Genomic DNA, 18974 nt, shown 5'->3' on the forward strand with positions numbered 1-18974 from the left:
CTCGCTCTCTCTAGCCCTCTAGCTCTCGCTCCCTCTAGCTCTCGCTCCCTCTAGCTCTCGCTCCCTCTAGCTCTCGCTCCCTCTAGCTCTCGCTCCCTCTAGCTCTCACTCCCTCTAGCGCTCTAGCTCTCGCTCCCTCTAGCCCTCTAGCTCTCGCTCCCTCTAGCTCTCGCTCCCTCTAGCCCTCTCTAGCCCTCTAGCTCTCGCTCCCTCTAGCTCTCGCTCACTCTAGCTCTCGCTCCCTCTAGCTCTCGCTCCCTCTAGCTCTCGCTCCCTCTAGCTCTCGCTCCCTCTAGCTCTCGCTCCCTCTAGCCCTCTAGCTCTCGCTCCCTCTAGCTCTCGCTCCCTCTAGCCCTCACGCTCGCTCCCTCTAGCCCTCACGCTCGCTCCCTCTAGCCCTCGCGCTCGCTCCCTCTAGCCCCCTCTCTCTCTAGCTCTCGCTCCCTCTAGCCCCCTCTCTCTGTGTGTCTTGTCTCTAGCTCTGTTGGTGTGTTCTCTAAAGACCTCTGTAGTAGACACGCATTAGCCGCTAGGAGTTAGCGTTATGGGTAAAACAACCTCAGAATGAGTTGGAGCAGCTAATAGACATTAGCCGCTAGGAGTTAGCGTTATGGATAAAATGACCTCCGAATGAGTTGGAGCAGCTAATAGACATTAGCCGCTAGGAGTTAGCGTTATGGGTAAAACGACCTCAGAATGAGTTGGAGCAGCTAATAGACATTAGCCGCTAGGAGTTAGCGTTATGGATAAAACGACCTCCGAATGAGTTGGAGCAGCTAATAGACATTAGCCGCTAGGAGTTAGCGTTATGGATAAAACGACCTCTAGAGACCCCAGAGCAGAAACATCATGACATCAATCTCAACACAGCTCAGAGAAAATGAACTAAACAAGACAAGTACATGAGTAATGGAAATGTCTTGTGTGTGTTCACCAGTAAGATATGGTTCTGGGGTGTGTGCTCTGGTTCGTTGGTGGTGATGTCATTCCTAGGTACAGTAATTAGAGACTGGTGTATAGATATGCAGGCAGAGAGAGTGAGAGCATGGAAAATGTGTGTAATGAGAAATAGAATTGTGTGTGTGTGTGTGTGTGTGTGTGTGTGTGAGACATGAAACATTGACTAATGTAGTGTTAGTTCAAATAGACATAATTGAGACAAATGATAGCTGTATTATACAATTACAGACTGGAACACACACACACACACACACACACACACACACACACACACACACACACACACACACACACACGGACAGTCAGGGCTAAGCAGTCTGTGCTTCCTAGAAGAACAATATGACCCGTCCAGATAGGAAGGGTTAGAGCAGGGGTGTCAAACACACGGCCCGCGGGCTGGATCCGGCCAATCTGTCCCGCGGCGTGGTTTGAGTACAAAAAATAAATGCATGAAATGTTGTTTTTGTGGTGGAAACAAACTCAATATAATTTAAAATGACTCAAACCAAATCTAACCTGTACAACTAATAATGGACGTACAGTCATAGTTTGTTGACTGTGTCCAGCTGTAATAAACACCAGAATGAGACAGTCATACAGTTTGACTGTGTCCAGCTCTAATAAACACCAGAATGAGACAGTCATACAGTTTGTTGACTGTGTCCAACTCTAATAAACACCAGAATGAGACAGTCATACAGTTTGTTGACTGTGTCCAGCTGTAATAAACACCAGAATGAGACAGTCATACAGTTTGTTGACTGTGTTCAGCTCTAATAAACACCAGAATGAGACAGTCATACAGTTTGTTGACTGTGTCCAGCTCTAATAAACACCAGAATGAGACAGTCATACAGTTTGACTGTCCAACTCTAAACACCAGAATGAGACAGTCAAGGAGCATCAAATTCCCCAAAATGATAGAGGATCTTTTTTTCTTTTTTTTGCCAATTTTGATGTTAAGGAAATATAAACCATTTTCATTGCGGACCTCGTTGAAGACCGAATGCAGCCCCTGGGTTAAACACCAGTAGGGTCTTGAATCTCCCCTGGGTTATACACCAGTAGGGTCCTGAATCTCCCCTGGGTTATACACCAGTAGGGTCCTGCATCTCCCCTGGGTTATACACCAGTAGGGTCCTGCATCTCCCCTGGGTTAAACACCAGTAGGGTCCTGCATCTCCCCTGGGTTATACACCAGTAGGGTCCTGCATCTCCCCTGGGTTAAACACCAGTAGGGTCCTGCATCTCCCCTGGGTTATACACCAGTAGGGTCCTGCATCTCCCCTGGGTTAAACACCAGTAGGGTCCTGCATCTCCCCTGGGTTAAACACCAGTAGGGTCCTGCATCTCCCCTGGGTTAAACACCAGTAGGGTCCTGCATCTCCCCTGGGTTAAACACCAGTAGGGTCCTGCATCTCCCCTGGGTTAAACACCAGTAGGGTCCTGTATCTCCCCTGGGTTAAACACCAGTAGGGTCCTGCATCTCCCCTGGGTTAAACACCAGTAGGGTCCTGCATCTCCCCTGGGTTAAACACCAGTAGGGTCCTGCATCTCCCCTGGGTTAAACACCAGTAGGGTCCTGCATCTCCCCTGGGTTAAACACCAGTAGGGTCCTGCATCTCCCCTGGGTTAAACACCAGTAGGGTCCTGCATCTCCCCTGGGTTATACACCAGTAGGGTCCTGCATCTCCCCTGGGTTAAACACCAGTAGGGTCCTGCATCTCCCCTGGGTTAAACACCAGTAGGGTCCTGCATCTCCCCTGGGTTATACACCAGTAGGGTCCTGCATCTCCCCTGGGTTATACACCAGTAGGGTCCTGCATCTCCCCTGGGTTAAACACCAGTAGGGTCCTGCATCTCCCCTGGGTTATACACCAGTAGGGTCCTGCATCTCCCCTGGGTTATACACCAGTAGGGTCCTGCATCTCCCCTGGGTTATACACCAGTAGGGTCCTGCATCTCCCCTGGGTTATACACCAGTAGGGTCCTGCATCTCCCCTGGGTTATACACCAGTAGGGTCCTGCATCTCCCCTGGGTTATACACCAGTAGGGTCCTGCATCTCCCCTGGGTTAAACACCAGTAGGGTCCTGCATCTCCCCTGGGTTATACACCAGTAGGGTCCTGCATCTCCCCTGGGTTAAACACCAGTAGGGTCCTGCATCTCCCCTGGGTTAAACACCAGTAGGGTCCTGCATCTCCCCTGGGTTAAACACCAGTAGGGTCCTGCATCTCCCCTGGGTTAAACACCAGTAGGGTCCTGCATCTCCCCTGGGTTAAACACCAGTAGGGTCCTGCATCTCCCCTGGGTTAAACACCAGTAGGGTCCTGCATCTCCCCTGGGTTAAACACCAGTAGGGTCCTGCATCTCCCCTGGGTTATACACCAGTAGGGTCCTGCATCTCCCCTGGGTTATACACCAGTAGGGTCCTGCATCTCCCCTGGGTTAAACACCAGTAGGGTCCTGCATCTCCCCTGGGTTATACACCAGTAGGGTCCTGCATCTCCCCTGGGTTATACACCAGTAGGGTCCTGCATCTCCCCTGGGTTATACACCAGTAGGGTCCTGCATCTCCCCTGGGTTAAACACCAGTAGGGTCCTGCATCTCCCCTGGGTTAAACACCAGTAGGGTCCTGCATCTCCCCTGGGTTAAACACCAGTAGGGTCCTGCATCTCCCCTGGGTTATACACCAGTAGGGTCCTGCATCTCCCCTGGGTTAAACACCAGTAGGGTCCTGAATCTCCCCTGGGTTAAACACCAGTAGGGTCCTGCATCTCCCCTGGGTTATACACCAGTAGGGTCCTGCATCTCCCCTGGGTTAAACACCAGTAGGGTCCTGCATCTCCCCTGGGTTATACACCAGTAGGGTCCTGCATCTCCCCTGGGTTAAACACCAGTAGGGTCCTGCATCTCCCCTGGGTTAAACACCAGTAGGGTCCTGAATCCTGGAATCTTCTAAGTGGGATTTTTAGAAAGTTACTCGGGTTTCGCAACTCTAGACTCTAAAGCAGGGATGGGCAACTGTCAGATCAATCCCATCCTCCCGTCGGGGTCTCAACTTACTGTTGACAGTTAGATAAGTAGAATACACAAGTTGCAATTTCTAAATTTGGTTGTGCATAAGCAGTTTTTCTGCTTATGTCATTCACTGATAGTCAGTCAATTAGCCCATGTCAGCAAACAGAAATGTTTAGGCTGCTAAGTGAGTTTTGCGGGCAGCTATCTAAACTTGTTATCATGGTTGAATTACCGGCCGGAGGACACACTGTACCATTTTGATTTTTGGTAGTCTCATTCAGATATGATATTAAAAACTGCAAACATTTCCCCTTCATCCTATGGCTAAATGTGGTGAAAGAATATACCCAGACTAAAGATTAAGTAGAAAATGGATAAATAAAAGCCTTCTTCAAAACATCAAACTCAATGTAGATTTGAGAATGGGCTATTGGGACCAATTTTGTTATAAATTGAGTGTTATTATGACATTATTTGTAACAATGCAGAGTTTTTTTCTGGAGCTAAAGGGGTTTTGGGGGCTCCTGAGTGGTGCTGTGGTCTAAGGGAATGTTTGAGGTGTCACTACAGACCCGGGTTTGATCCCAGGCTGTGTCACAACTGACTATGACCAGGAGTCCCATAGGGCGGCGCACAATTGGCCCAGCGTCGTTAGGGGAGGGTTTGGCTGGGGGGGACTTTAGTTGGGCTAATCGCGCTCTAGCGACTCCTTATGGCGGGCCGGGCACCTGCAGGCTGACGTCGGTCGTCAGACACGTTGGTGCGGCTGGGTTAAGCTGGCGGGTGTGTTAAGAAGCTCATTTCGGCAAGTCATGTTTCGGAGGACGCATGACTCGACCTTCGCCTCTCCCGAGCCAGTTGGGGAGTTGCAGCGATGAGACAAGATTGGAATTGGATATGATGAAATTGGGGTGAGAAAGGGTGGTAGAACGAGAGAGAGAGAAAAAAGGAGTGTTTGTACGGCTGAATTCTGTCCGGGCCCCGGGCAAGAAAATTTGAGGCCCCCATCTCGGCGGTCAAGAAACTTTTAGCGGTTTTAAAGCTAATTTCCTACAATTCCACGCATTTTGACATGGCTAATGTTGTGTTTTTATGCTCCAAACATATTAACAAAATCAATGACGATCTGATTGTCTAGCTTTTATTTTGGTGATTGGAAGTTCTCCAAGATTATTGTTATTATAGGCTATTAAAAAACGATATCCATTTTGTATTTGGTTTAGTAGTTTCAGTTTACACTGAAAGCGTTTTAACATCCCAAGTAGTTTTTGAAGCACTGCTGTAGAGGAGGGGAGGAGAAAACGAACCATCTCCAAGTTAAAGGGATACTTTGGGATTTTAACAATGACGCCCTTTATCTACGTCCCCAGAGTCAGATTAACTTGCGGATACCGTTTTTATGTCTGTGTCCAGTATGAAGGAAGTTAGAGCTAACTAGCAGCAGATACCCATAGACTTCCAGTCATTTCGCTAACGCTAGTTAGCAACTTCCTTCAAACTGCACGCGGAGACATAAAAGGGATGTCAGTGAGTTTATCTGACTCCCTCCAGCTACTACTAACATATTGGTTGTTGTGCCATATGCAGTATTGACTATATTGATGAGTTTTAACAGTGGTGATTGTTCATCTGTCTCTCTGGACATTAAAAATAAACATTGGTTCTCTGGCAGACCTCCATCGCTTCTGCAGTGCATTGTGGTCCTTCCTGTGTCAGCTGGGGAATGACCCGTACAGAAGAGACCAGAGGGTCAACAGGAAGTTGGATACATCTGCCTAATCAGGTTTTCACTCTTCTCTCTCTCTCTCTCTCTCTCTCTCTCTCTCTCTCTCTCTCTCTCTCTCTCTCTCCCTTTCCCTCTCTCTCTCTCTCTCCCATCTTCCCTCTCTCCTATCTCCCTTCACTCTCCCATATCTCCCCTCTCTCAATCTTTCCCTCTCGCTCTGCCTCTCCCTGTAGGCAAGGCATTTGTTCCCAAGCAGCGGCCCATCGAGTCTCGTCAGGAAGAGGTAACGACCCTTGACCCGGAACTAGAAGAGGCCCTGTCCAGCGCTACCGACACTGAGCTCTGTGACCTGGCAGGTAAGGGGGAGGGGGTAGGTAGGTTGTCTTAGAGACAGAGACACACACGGCCTCTCTCTCTCGCTGCGTTAGAAAGATCTGTGTCTTACTGTCCTGTGTCTGTCTTCTGTCTCTAAGGACAGCTAAAGGTCTGTGTATCTTACTGTCTCCAGTCTCTCTAAGGACAGCTAAATACAGGAGTCTTTCATACACGCTGTCAGCCAGGCTTGTCCCATGGTACACACACACACACTAAGCCTGTTGTGTGTTTGTCCACAGCGATCCTAGGTGTCCATACCCTGGTGACCAGCACCCAGAGTTACGATGGAACCAGCAGTAAAGACGGAGGATACAACAGTGAGTACGCAACCGCAACGCAACCGCCATGTAACCACAACACAAACCGCAACGCAACCGCCATGTAACCACAATGCAACCGCCATGTAACCACAACACAACCGCAACGCAACCGCCATGTAACCACAACGCAACCGCCATGTAACCACAACGCAACCGCCATGTAACCACAACACAACCGCCATGTAACCACAACACAACCGCCATGTAACCACAACACAACCGCCATGTAACCACAAACAAACCGCCATGTAACCACAAACAAACCGCCATGTAACCACAACGCAACCGCCATGTAACCACAACACAACCGCCATGTAACCACAACACAACCGCAACGCAACCGCCATGTAACCACAACACAACCGCAACGCAACCGCCATGTAACCACAACACAACCGCAACGCAACCGCCATGTAACCACAACACAACCGCAACGCAACCGCCATGTAACCACAACACAACCGCAACGCAACCGCCATGTAGCCAGCAACGCAACCGCCATGTAACCGCAACACAACCGCCATGTAACCGCAACACAACCGCCATGTAACCACAACACAACCGCCATGTAACCACAACACAACCGCCATGTAACCACAACACAACCGCCATGTAACCACAACACAACCGCCATGTAACCACAACACAACCGCCATGTAACCGCAACGCAACCGCCATGTAACCACAACGCAACCGCCATGTAACCACAACGCAACCGCCATGTAACCACAACGCAACCGCCATGTAACCGCAACGCAACCGCCATGTAACCGCAACGCAACCGCCATGTAACCGCAACGCAACCGCCATGTAACCGCAACACAACTGCAATGTAACCACAGCACAACTGCAATGTAACCACAGCACAACTGCAATGTAACCACAGCACAACAGCAATGTAACCACAGCACAACAGCAACGTAACCACAACACAACAGCAACGTAACCACAATGTAACCATAACACAACCGCAATGTAACCACATGACCACAATGTAACCTCAAGATAGCCGCAATGTAACCGCAACGTAACCCCAACGTAAACACAGTTACCACCATGTAACCGCTACACTACTAACCCCAACATAAACACGGTTACCACCATGTAACCGCTACACTACTAACCCCAACGTAACCCCAACGTAAACACGGTTACCACCATGTAACCGCTACACTACTAACCCCAACGTAACCCCAACGTAAACACAGTTACCACCATGTAACCGCTACACTACTAACCCCAACATAAACACAGTTACCACCATGTAACCGCTACACTACTAACCCCAACGTAACCCCAACGTAAACACAGTTACCACCATGTAACCGCTACACTACTAACCCCAACATAAACACGGTTACCACCATGTAACCGCTACACTACTAACCCCAACGTAACCCCAACGTAAACACAGTTACCACCATGTAACCGCTACACTACTAACCCCAACGTAACCCCAACGTAAACACGGTTACCACCATGTAACCGCAACACTACTAACCACAACGTAACCACGGTTACCACCATGTAACCGCTACACTACTAACCCCAACATAAACACGGTTACCACCATGTAACCGCTAAACTACTAACCCCAACATAAACACGGTTACCACCATGTAACCGCTACACTACAGATGAATATATTTCTGGTTGTTTAGTGACTACAGTCCTCCTATATAAATGAGTGTGATGGATACAGATGAATATATTTCTGGTTGTTTAGTGACTACAGTCCTCCTATATAAATGAGTGTGATGGATACAGATGAATATATTTCTGGTTTAGTGACTACAGTCCTCCTATATAAATGAGTGTGATGGATACAGATGAATATATTTCTGGTTTAGTGACTACAGTCCTCCTATATAAATGAGTGTGATGGATACAGATGAATATATTTCTGGTTGTTTAGTGACTACAGTCCTCCTATATAAATGAGTGTGATGGATACAGATGAATATATTTCTGGTTGTTTAGTGACTACAGTCCTCCTATATAAATGAGTGTGATGGATACAGATGAATATATTTCTGGTTGTTTAGTGACTACAGTCCTCCTATATAAATGAGTGTGATGGATACAGATGAATATATTTCTGGTGGTTTAGTGACTACAGTCCTCCTATATAAATGAGTGTGATGGATACAGATGAATATATTTCTGGTTGTTTAGTGACTACAGTCCTCCTATATAAATGAGTGTGATGGATACAGATGAATATATTTCTGGTTGTTTAGTGACTACAGTCCTCCTATATAAATGAGTGTGATGGATACAGATGAATATATTTCTGGTTGTTTAGTGACTACAGTCCTCCTATATAAATGAGTGTGATGGATACAGATGAATATATTTCTGGTTGTTTAGTGACTACAGTCCTCCTATATAAATGAGTGTGATGGATACAGATGAATATATTTCTGGTTGTTTAGTGACTACAGTCCTCCTATATAAATGAGTGTGATGGATACAGATGAATATATTTCTGGTTGTTTAGTGACTACAGTCCTCCTATATAAATGAGTGTGATGGATACAGATGAATATATTTCTGGTTGTTTAGTGACTACAGTCCTCCTATATAAATGAGTGTGATGGATACAGATGAATATATTTCTGGTGGTTTAGTGACTACAGTCCTCCTATATAAATGAGTGTGATGGATACAGATGAATATATTTCTGGTGGTTTAGTGACTACAGTCCTCCTATATAAATGAGTGTGATGGATACAGATGAATATATTTCTGGTTGTTTAGTGACTACAGTCCTCCTATATAAATGAGTGTGATGGATACAGATGAATATATTTCTGGTTTAGTGACTACAGTCCTCCTATATAAATGAGTGTGATGGATACAGATGAATATATTTCTGGTTGTTTAGTGACTACAGTCCTCCTATATAAATGAGTGTGATGGATACAGATGAATATATTTCTGGTTTAGTGACTACAGTCCTCCTATATAAATGAGTGTGATGGATACAGATGAATATATTTCCGGTTTAGTGACTACAGTCCTCCTATATAAATGAGTGTGATGGATACAGATGAATATATTTCTGGTTGTTTAGTGACTACAGTCCTCCTATATAAATGAGTGTGATGGATACAGATGAATATATTTCTGGTTTAGTGACTACAGTCCTCCTATATAAATGAGTGTGATGGATACAGATGAATATATTTCTGGTTGTTTAGTGACTACAGTCCTCCTATATAAATGAGTGTGATGGATACAGATGAATATATTTCTGGTTTAGTGACTACAGTCCTCCTATATAAATGAGTGTGATGGATACAGATGAATATATTTCTGGTTGTTTAGTGACTACAGTCCTCCTATATAAATGAGTGTGATGGATACAGATGAATATATTTCTGGTTGTTTAGTGACTACAGTCCTCCTATATAAATGAGTGTGATGGATACAGATGAATATATTTCTGGTTGTTTAGTGACTACAGTCCTCCTATATAAATGAGTGTGATGGATACAGATGAATATATTTCTGGTTTAGTGACTACAGTCCTCCTATATAAATGAGTGTGATGGATACAGATGAATATATTTCTGGTTGTTTAGTGACTACAGTCCTCCTATATAAATGAGTGTGATGGATACAGATGAATATATTTCTGGTTGTTTAGTGACTACAGTCCTCCTATATAAATGAGTGTGATGGATACAGATGAATATATTTCTGGTTGTTTAGTGACTACAGTCCTCCTATATAAATGAGTGTGATGGATACAGATGAATATATTTCTGGTTTAGTGACTACAGTCCTCCTATATAAATGAGTGTGATGGATACAGATGAATATATTTCTGGTTGTTTAGTGACTACAGTCCTCCTATATAAATGAGTGTGATGGATACAGATGAATATATTTCTGGTTGTTTAGTGACTACAGTCCTCCTATATAAATGAGTGTGATGGATACAGATGAATATATTTCTGGTGGTTTAGTGACTACAGTCCTCCTATATAAATGAGTGTGATGGATACAGATGAATATATTTCTGGTTTAGTGACTACAGTCCTCCTATATAAATGAGTGTGATGGATACAGATGAATATATTTCTGGTTGTTTAGTGACTACAGTCCTCCTATATAAATGAGTGTGATGGATACAGATGAATATATTTCTGGTTTAGTGACTACAGTCCTCCTATATAAATGAGTGTGATGGATACAGATGAATATATTTCTGGTTGTTTAGTGACTACAGTCCTTCTATATAAATGAGTGTGATGGATACAGATGAATATATTTCTGGTGGTTTAGTGACTACAGTCCTCCTATATAAATGAGTGTGATGGATACAGATGAATATATTTCTGGTTGTTTAGTGACTACAGACCTCCTATATAAATGAGTGTGATGGATACAGATGAATATATTTCGGGTGGTTTAGTGACTACAGTCCTCCTATATAAATGAGTGTGATGGATACAGATGAATATATTTCTCACCAGACGTGGTGATGGGGGAGAAGATGAACCCAGTGTTTGATGAGCCTCCTAACCCCACTAACGTAGACGACACTCTGCAGAGGATAAAAAACAACGACGCTGCGCTCACGGAGGTTAACCTCAACAACATCAAGGTACTTAAACACACATAAACACATATACACTGCTCAACAAAAATAAAGGGAACACTAAAAGAACACATCCTAGATCTGAATGAATGAAATAATGTTATTAAATACTTTTTTCTTTACATAGTTGAATGTGCTGACAACAAAATCACACAAAAATAATCAATGGAAATCCAATTTATCAACCCATGGAGGTCTGGATTTGGAGTCACACTCAAAATTAAAGTGGAAAACCACACTACAGGCTGATCCAACTTTGATGTAATGTCCTTAAAACAAGTCAAAATGAGGCTCAGTAGTGTGTGTGGCCTCCATGTGCCTGTATGACCTCCCTACAACGCCTGGGCATGCTCCTGATGAGGTGGCGGATGGTCTCCTGGGGGATCTCCTCCCAGACCTGGACTAAAGCATCCGCCAGCTCCTGGACAGTCTGTGGTGCAACGTGGCGTTGGTGGATGGAGCGAGACATGATGTCCCAGATGTGCTCAATTGGATTCAGGTTTGGGGAACGGGCGGGCCAGTCCATAGCATCAATGCCTTCCTCTTGCAGGAACTGCTGACACACTCCAGCCACATGAGGTCTAGCATTGTCTTGCATTAGGAGGAACCCAGGGCCAACCGCACCAGCATATGGTCTCACAAGGGGTCTGAGGATCTCATCTCGGTACCTAATGGCAGTCAGGCTACCTCTGGCGAGCACATGGAGGGCTGTGCGGCCCCCCAAAGAAATGCCACCCCACACCATGACTGACCCACCTCCAAACCGGTCATGCTGGAGGATGTTGCAGGCAGCAGAACGTTCTCCACGGCGTCTCCAGACTCTGTCACGTCTGTCACGTGCTGTGTGAACCTGCGTTCATCTGTGAAGAGCACAGGGCACCAGTGGCGAATTTGCCAATCTTGGTGTTCTCTGGCAAATGCCAAACGTCCTGCACGGTGTTGAGCTGTAAGCACAACCCCCACCTGTGGACGTCGGGCCCTCATACCACCCTCATGCAGTCGGTTTCTGACCGTTTGAGCAGACACATGCACATTTGTGGCCTGCTGGAGGTCATTTTGCAGGGCTCTGGCAGTGCTTCTCCTGCTCCTCCTTGCACAAAGGCGGAGGTAGCGGTCCTGCTGCTGGGTTGTTGCCCTCCTACGGCCTCCTCCACGTCTCCTGGTGTACTGGCCTGTCTCCTGGTAGCGCCTCCATGCTCTGGACACTACGCTGACAGATACAGCAAACCTTCTTGCCACAGCTCACATTGATGTGCCATCCTGGATGAGCTGCACTACCTGAGCCACTTGTGTGGGTTGTAGACTCCGTCTCATGCTACCACTAGAGTGAAAGCACCGCCAGCATTCAAAAGTGACCAAAACATCAGCCAGGAAGCATAGGAACTGAGAAGTGGTCTGTGGTTAACACCTGCAGAACCACTCCTTTATTGGGGGTGTCTTGCTTATTGCCTATAATTTCCACCTGTTGTCTATTCCATTTGCACAACAGCATGTGAAATGTATTGTCAATCAGTGTTGCTTCCTAAGTGGACAGTTTGATTTCACAGAAGTGTGATTGACTTGGAGTTACATTGTGTTGTTTAAGTGTTCCCTTTATTTTTTTGAGCAGTGTATATATATATATATATATATATATATATATATATATATATATATATATATATATATATATATATATATATATATATATATACACACACACATACATACATACATACATACATACATACATACATACACACACATCACACACTCACGCAATGAGACACGTTGTGATTCCCCTGTATTTTCCTGGTGTTCCAGAACATTCCTATTCCCACGCTGAAGGAGTTTGCCAAGGCCATGGAGAGGAACACACACGTCAAGAAGTTCAGCCTCGCCGCCACACGGAGCAACGACCCCATCGCTGTGGTGGGTGTCTTGTCTGTCTGTGGGTGTCTTGTCTGTCTGTGGGTGTCTTGTCTGTCTGTGGGTGTCTTGTCTGTCTGTGGGTGTCTTGTCGTTGAGTAGGGCAGAAGTGTGTGCAGGGTTTTGCTCCAACCCACTCCTAACTACTCCCCCAGGCGATGAGTGAGATGCTGAAGGAGAACAAGTCGTTGCGGAGTCTCAACCTCGAGTCTAACTTCATCACCAGCGCTGGTGCTGCCGCCCTGGTGGACGCTCTCCGAGACAACGACACACTGACTGAGATCAAGATAGACAACCAGGTAACACACATACACACACACACACACACACACACACACACACACACACACACATACACACACACACACACACACACATCACACACACACACACTCACTGAGATCAAGATAGACAACCAGGTAACACATACATACACACATACATACATACATACATACATACATACATACATACATACATACATACATACATACATACATACATACACACACATCACACACTCACTCACTGAGATCAAGATAGACAACCAGGTAACACAGACACTTCACACTAAATACACACACCCTGCACTAAAACACTGATACATTGAAGAGATTATTTTAAACTGTTGGCTGTTGACTTCTCCAGGAGTCTTGACGTGTGTGTGTGTGTGGTTCTTGACGGTGTGTGTGTGTGTGTGTGTGTCTACAGAGGCAGCAGCTGGGGACTTCAGTAGAGATGGAGATGGCTAAGATGCTGGAGGACAACAACAGCATAGTGAAGTTTGGCTATCACTTCTGTCAGCAAGGCCCACGGGCTAGAGCTGCTGCTGCTATCACCAAGAACAATGACCTGAGTAAGAACACACACTGCTGGGTTCTCTTCTGTCAGCAAGGCCCACCGTAACACAGTATATATTATACTACAGTCAGTCTGACAGGGTTACCGTAACACAGTATATTATACTACAGTCAGTCTGACAGGGTTACCGTAACACAGTATATTATACTACAGTCAGTCTGACAGGGTTACCGTAACACAGTATATTATACTACAGTCAGTCTGACAGGGTTACCGTAACACAGTATATTATACTACAGTCAGTCTGACAGGGTTACCGTAACACAGTATATTATACTACAGTCAGTCTGACAGAGTTACCGTAACACAGTATATATTATACTACAGTCAGTCTGACAGGGTTACCGTAACACAGTATATTATACTACAGTCAGTCTGATAGGGTTACCGTAACACAGTATATATTATACTACAGTCAGTCTGACAGGGTTACCGTAACACAGTATATATTATACTACAGTCAGTCTGATAGGGTTACCGTAACACAGTATATTATACTACAGTCAGTCTGACAGGGTTACCGTAACACAGTATATTATACTACAGTCAGTCCGACAGGGTTACCGTAACACAGTATATTATACTACAGTCAGTCTGACAGGGTTACCGTAACACAGTATATATTATACTACAGTCAGTCTGACAGGGTTACCGTAACACAGTATATTATACTACAGTCAGTCTGACAGGGTTACCGTAACACAGTATATATTATACTACAGTCAGTCTGACAGGGTTACCGTAACACAGTATATTATACTACAGTCAGTCTGACAGGGTTACCGTAACACAGTATATTATACTACAGTCAGTCTGACAGGGTTACCGTAACACAGTATATTATACTACAGTCAGTCTGACAGGGTTACCGTAACACAGTATATTATACTACAGTCAGTCTGACAGGGTTACCGTAACACAGTATATATTATACTACAGTCAGTCTGACAGGGTTACCGTAACACAGTATATATTATACTACAGTCAGTCTGACAGGGTTACCGTAACACAGTATATATTATACTACAGTCAGTCTGACAGGGTTACCGTAACACAGTATATATTATACTACAGTCAGTCTGACAGGGTTACCGTAACACAGTATATTATACTACAGTCAGTCTGACAGGGTTACCGTAACACAGTATATATTATACTACAGTCAGTCTGACAGGGTTACCGTAACACAGTATATTATACTACAGTCAGTCTGACAGGGTTACCGTAACACAGTATATTATACTACAGTCAGTCTGACAGGGTTACCGTAACACAGTATATATTATACTACAGTCAGTCTGACAGGGTTACCGTAACACAGTATATTATACTACAGTCAGTCTGACAGGGTTACCGTAACACAGTATATATTATACTACAGTCAGTCTGACAGGGTTACCGTAACACAGTATATATTATACTACAGTCAGTCTGACAGGGTTACCGTAACACAGTATATATTATACTACAGTCAGTCTGACAGGGTTACCGTAACACAGTATATATTATACTACAGTCAGTCTGACAGGGTTACCGTAACACAGTATATATTATACTACAGTCAGTCTGACAGGGTTACCGTAACACAGTATATATTATACTACAGTCAGTCTGACAGGGTTACCGTAACACAGTATATATTATACTACAGTCAGTCTGACAGGGTTACCGTAACACAGTATATTATACTACAGTCAGTCTGACAGGGTTACCGTAACACAGTATATATTATACTACAGTCAGTCTGACAGGGTTACCGTAACACAGTATATTATACTACAGTCAGTCTGACAGGGTTACCGTAACACAGTATATTATACTACAGTCAGTCTGACAGGGTTACCGTAACACAGTATATTATACTACAGTCAGTCTGACAGGGTTACCGTAACACAGTATATATTATACTACAGTCAGTCTGACAGGGTTACCGTAACACAGTATATATTATACTACAGTCAGTCTGACAGGGTTACCGTAACACAGTATATATTATACTACAGTCAGTCTGACAGGGTTACCGTAACACAGTATATATTATACTACAGTCAGTCTGACAGGGTTACCGTAACACAGTATATTATACTACAGTCAGTCTGACAGGGTTACCGTAACACAGTATATTATACTACAGTCAGTCTGACAGGGTTACCGTAACACAGTATATTATACTACAGTCAGTCTGACAGGGTTACCGTAACACAGTATATTATACTACAGTCAGTCTGACAGGGTTACCGTAACACAGTATATTATACTACAGTCAGTCTGACAGGGTTACCGTAACACAGTATATATTATACTACAGTCAGTCTGACAGGGTTACCGTAACACAGTATATATTATACTACAGTCAGTCTGACAGGGTTACCGTAACACAGTATATATTATACTACAGTCAGTCTGACAGGGTTACCGTAACACAGTATATATTATACTACAGTCAGTCTGACAGGGTTACCGTAACACAGTATATATTATACTACAGTCAGTCTGACAGGGTTACCGTAACACAGTATATTATACTACAGTCAGTCTGACAGGGTTACCGTAACACAGTATATTATACTACAGTAAGGCTGACAGGGTTACCGTAACACAGTATATTATACTACAGTCAGGCTGACAGGGTTACCGTAACACAGTATATTATACTACAGTCAGTCTGACAGGGTTACCGTAACACAGTATATTATACTACAGTCAGTCTGACAGGGTTACCGTAACACAGTATATATTATACTACAGTCAGTCTGACAGGGTTACCGTAACACAGTATATTATACTACAGTCAGTCTGACAGGGTTACCGTAACACAGTATATTATACTACAGTCAGTCTGACAGGGTTACCGTAACACAGTATATATTATACTACAGTCAGTCTGACAGGGTTACCGTAACACAGTATATTATACTACAGTCAGTCTGACAGGGTTACCGTAACACAGTATATATTATACTACAGTCAGTCTGACAGGGTTACCGTAACACAGTATATTATACTACAGTCAGTCTGACAGGGTTACCGTAACACAGTATATTATACTACAGTCAGTCTGACAGGGTTACCGTAACACAGTATATTATACTACAGTCAGTCTGACAGGGTTACCGTAACACAGTATATATTATACTACAGTCAGTCTGACAGGGTTACCGTAACACAGTATATATTATACTACAGTCAGTCTGACAGGGTTACCGTAACACAGTATATATTATACTACAGTCAGTCTGACAGGGTTACCGTAACACAGTATATATTATACTACAGTCAGTCTGACAGGGTTACCGTAACACAGTATATATTATACTACAGTCAGTCTGACAGGGTTACCGTAACACAGTATATATTATACTACAGTCAGTCTGACAGGGTTACCGTAACACAGTATATTATACTACAGTCAGTCTGACAGGGTTACCGTAACACAGTATATATTATACTACAGTCAGTCTGACAGGGTTACCGTAACACAGTATATATTATACTACAGTCAGTCTGACAGGGTTACCGTAACACAGTATATATTATACTACAGTCAGTCTGACAGGGTTACCGTAACACAGTATATTATACTACAGTCAGTCTGACAGGGTTACCGTAACACAGTACATATTATACTACAGTCAGTCTGACAGGGTTACCGTAACACAGTATATATTATACTACAGTCAGTCTGACAGGGTTACCGTAACACAGTATATATTATACTACAGTCAGTCTGACAGGGTTACCGTAACACAGTATATATTATACTACAGTCAGTCTGACAGGGTTACCGTAACACAGTATATTATACTACAGTCAGTCTGACAGGGTTACCGTAACACAGTATATATTATACTACAGTCAGTCTGACAGGGTTACCGTAACACAGTATATATTATACTACAGTCAGTCTGACAGGGTTACCGTAACACAGTATATTATACTACAGTCAGTCTGACAGGGTTACCGTAACACAGTATATATTATACTACAGTCAGTCTGACAGGGTTACCGTAACACAGTATATATTATACTACAGTCAGTCTGACAGGGTTACCGTAACACAGTATATATTATACTACAGTCAGTCTGACAGGGTTACCGTAACACAGTATATATTATACTACAGTCAGTCTGACAGGGTTACCGTAACACAGTATATATTATACTACAGTCAGTCTGACAGGGTTACCGTAACACAGTGTATATTATACTACAGTCAGTCTGACAGGGTTACCGTAACACAGTATATTATACTACAGTCAGTCTGACAGGGTTACCGTAACACAGTATATTATACTACAGTCAGTCTGACAGGGTTACCGTAACACAGTATATATTATACTACAGTCAGTCTGACAGGGTTACCGTAACACAGTATATATTATACTACAGTCAGTCTGACAGGGTTACCGTAACACAGTATATTATACTACAGTCAGTCTGACAGGGTTACCGTAACACAGTATATTATACTACAGTCAGTCTGACAGGGTTACCGTAACACAGTATATATTATACTACAGTCAGTCTGACAGGTTTACCGTAACACAGTATATATTATACTACAGTCAGTCTGACAGGGTTACCGTAACACAGTATATATTATACTACAGTCAGTCTGACAGGGTTACCGTAACACAGTATATATTATACTACAGTCAGTCTGACAGGGTTACCGTAATACAGTATATATTATACTACAGTCAGTCTGACAGGGTTACCGTAACACAGTATATATTATACTACAGTCAGTCTGACAGGGTTACCGTAACACAGTATATTATACTACAGTCAGTCTGACAGGGTTACCGTAACACAGTATATTATACACAGTCAGTCTGACAGGGTTACCGTAACACAGTATATATTATACTACAGTCAGTCTGACAGGGTTACCGTAACACAGTATATATTATACTACAGTCAGTCTGACAGGGTTACCGTAACACAGTATATTATACTACAGTCAGTCTGACAGGGTTACCGTAACACAGTATATTATACTACAGTCAGTCTGACAGGGTTACCGTAACACAGTATATTATACTACAGTCAGTCTGACAGGGTTACCGTAACACAGTATATATTATACTACAGTCAGTCTGACAGGTTTACCGTAACACAGTATATATTATACTACAGTCAGTCTGACAGGGTTACCGTAACACAGTATATATTATACTACAGTCAGTCTGA

General features: G+C 43.8%; 1 protein-coding gene across 3 annotated transcripts in view; it reads left to right on the top strand.

The window, feature by feature from the left end:
* The window catches only part of LOC106595683 (tropomodulin-3), a 54382-nt gene that overhangs the window by 26176 nt on the left and 9232 nt on the right, over positions 1 to 18974 (top strand). For all 3 annotated transcript variants that reach the window (XM_045689636.2, XM_045689637.2, XM_082969776.1), the window contains exons 4-9: positions 5942 to 6064; positions 6323 to 6400; positions 10888 to 11018; positions 12816 to 12923; positions 13076 to 13219; positions 13632 to 13776. In XM_045689636.2, the coding sequence (XP_045545592.1) occupies positions 5942 to 6064; positions 6323 to 6400; positions 10888 to 11018; positions 12816 to 12923; positions 13076 to 13219; positions 13632 to 13776 (729 nt within the window). The remainder of the gene's footprint in view (positions 1 to 5941; positions 6065 to 6322; positions 6401 to 10887; positions 11019 to 12815; positions 12924 to 13075; positions 13220 to 13631; positions 13777 to 18974) is intronic.

The sequence above is a fragment of the Salmo salar genome, chromosome 26, assembly GCF_965601325.2.
Source record: "Salmo salar chromosome 26, fSalSal1, whole genome shotgun sequence".
Classification (NCBI taxonomy): Eukaryota; Metazoa; Chordata; class Actinopteri; order Salmoniformes; family Salmonidae; genus Salmo; species Salmo salar.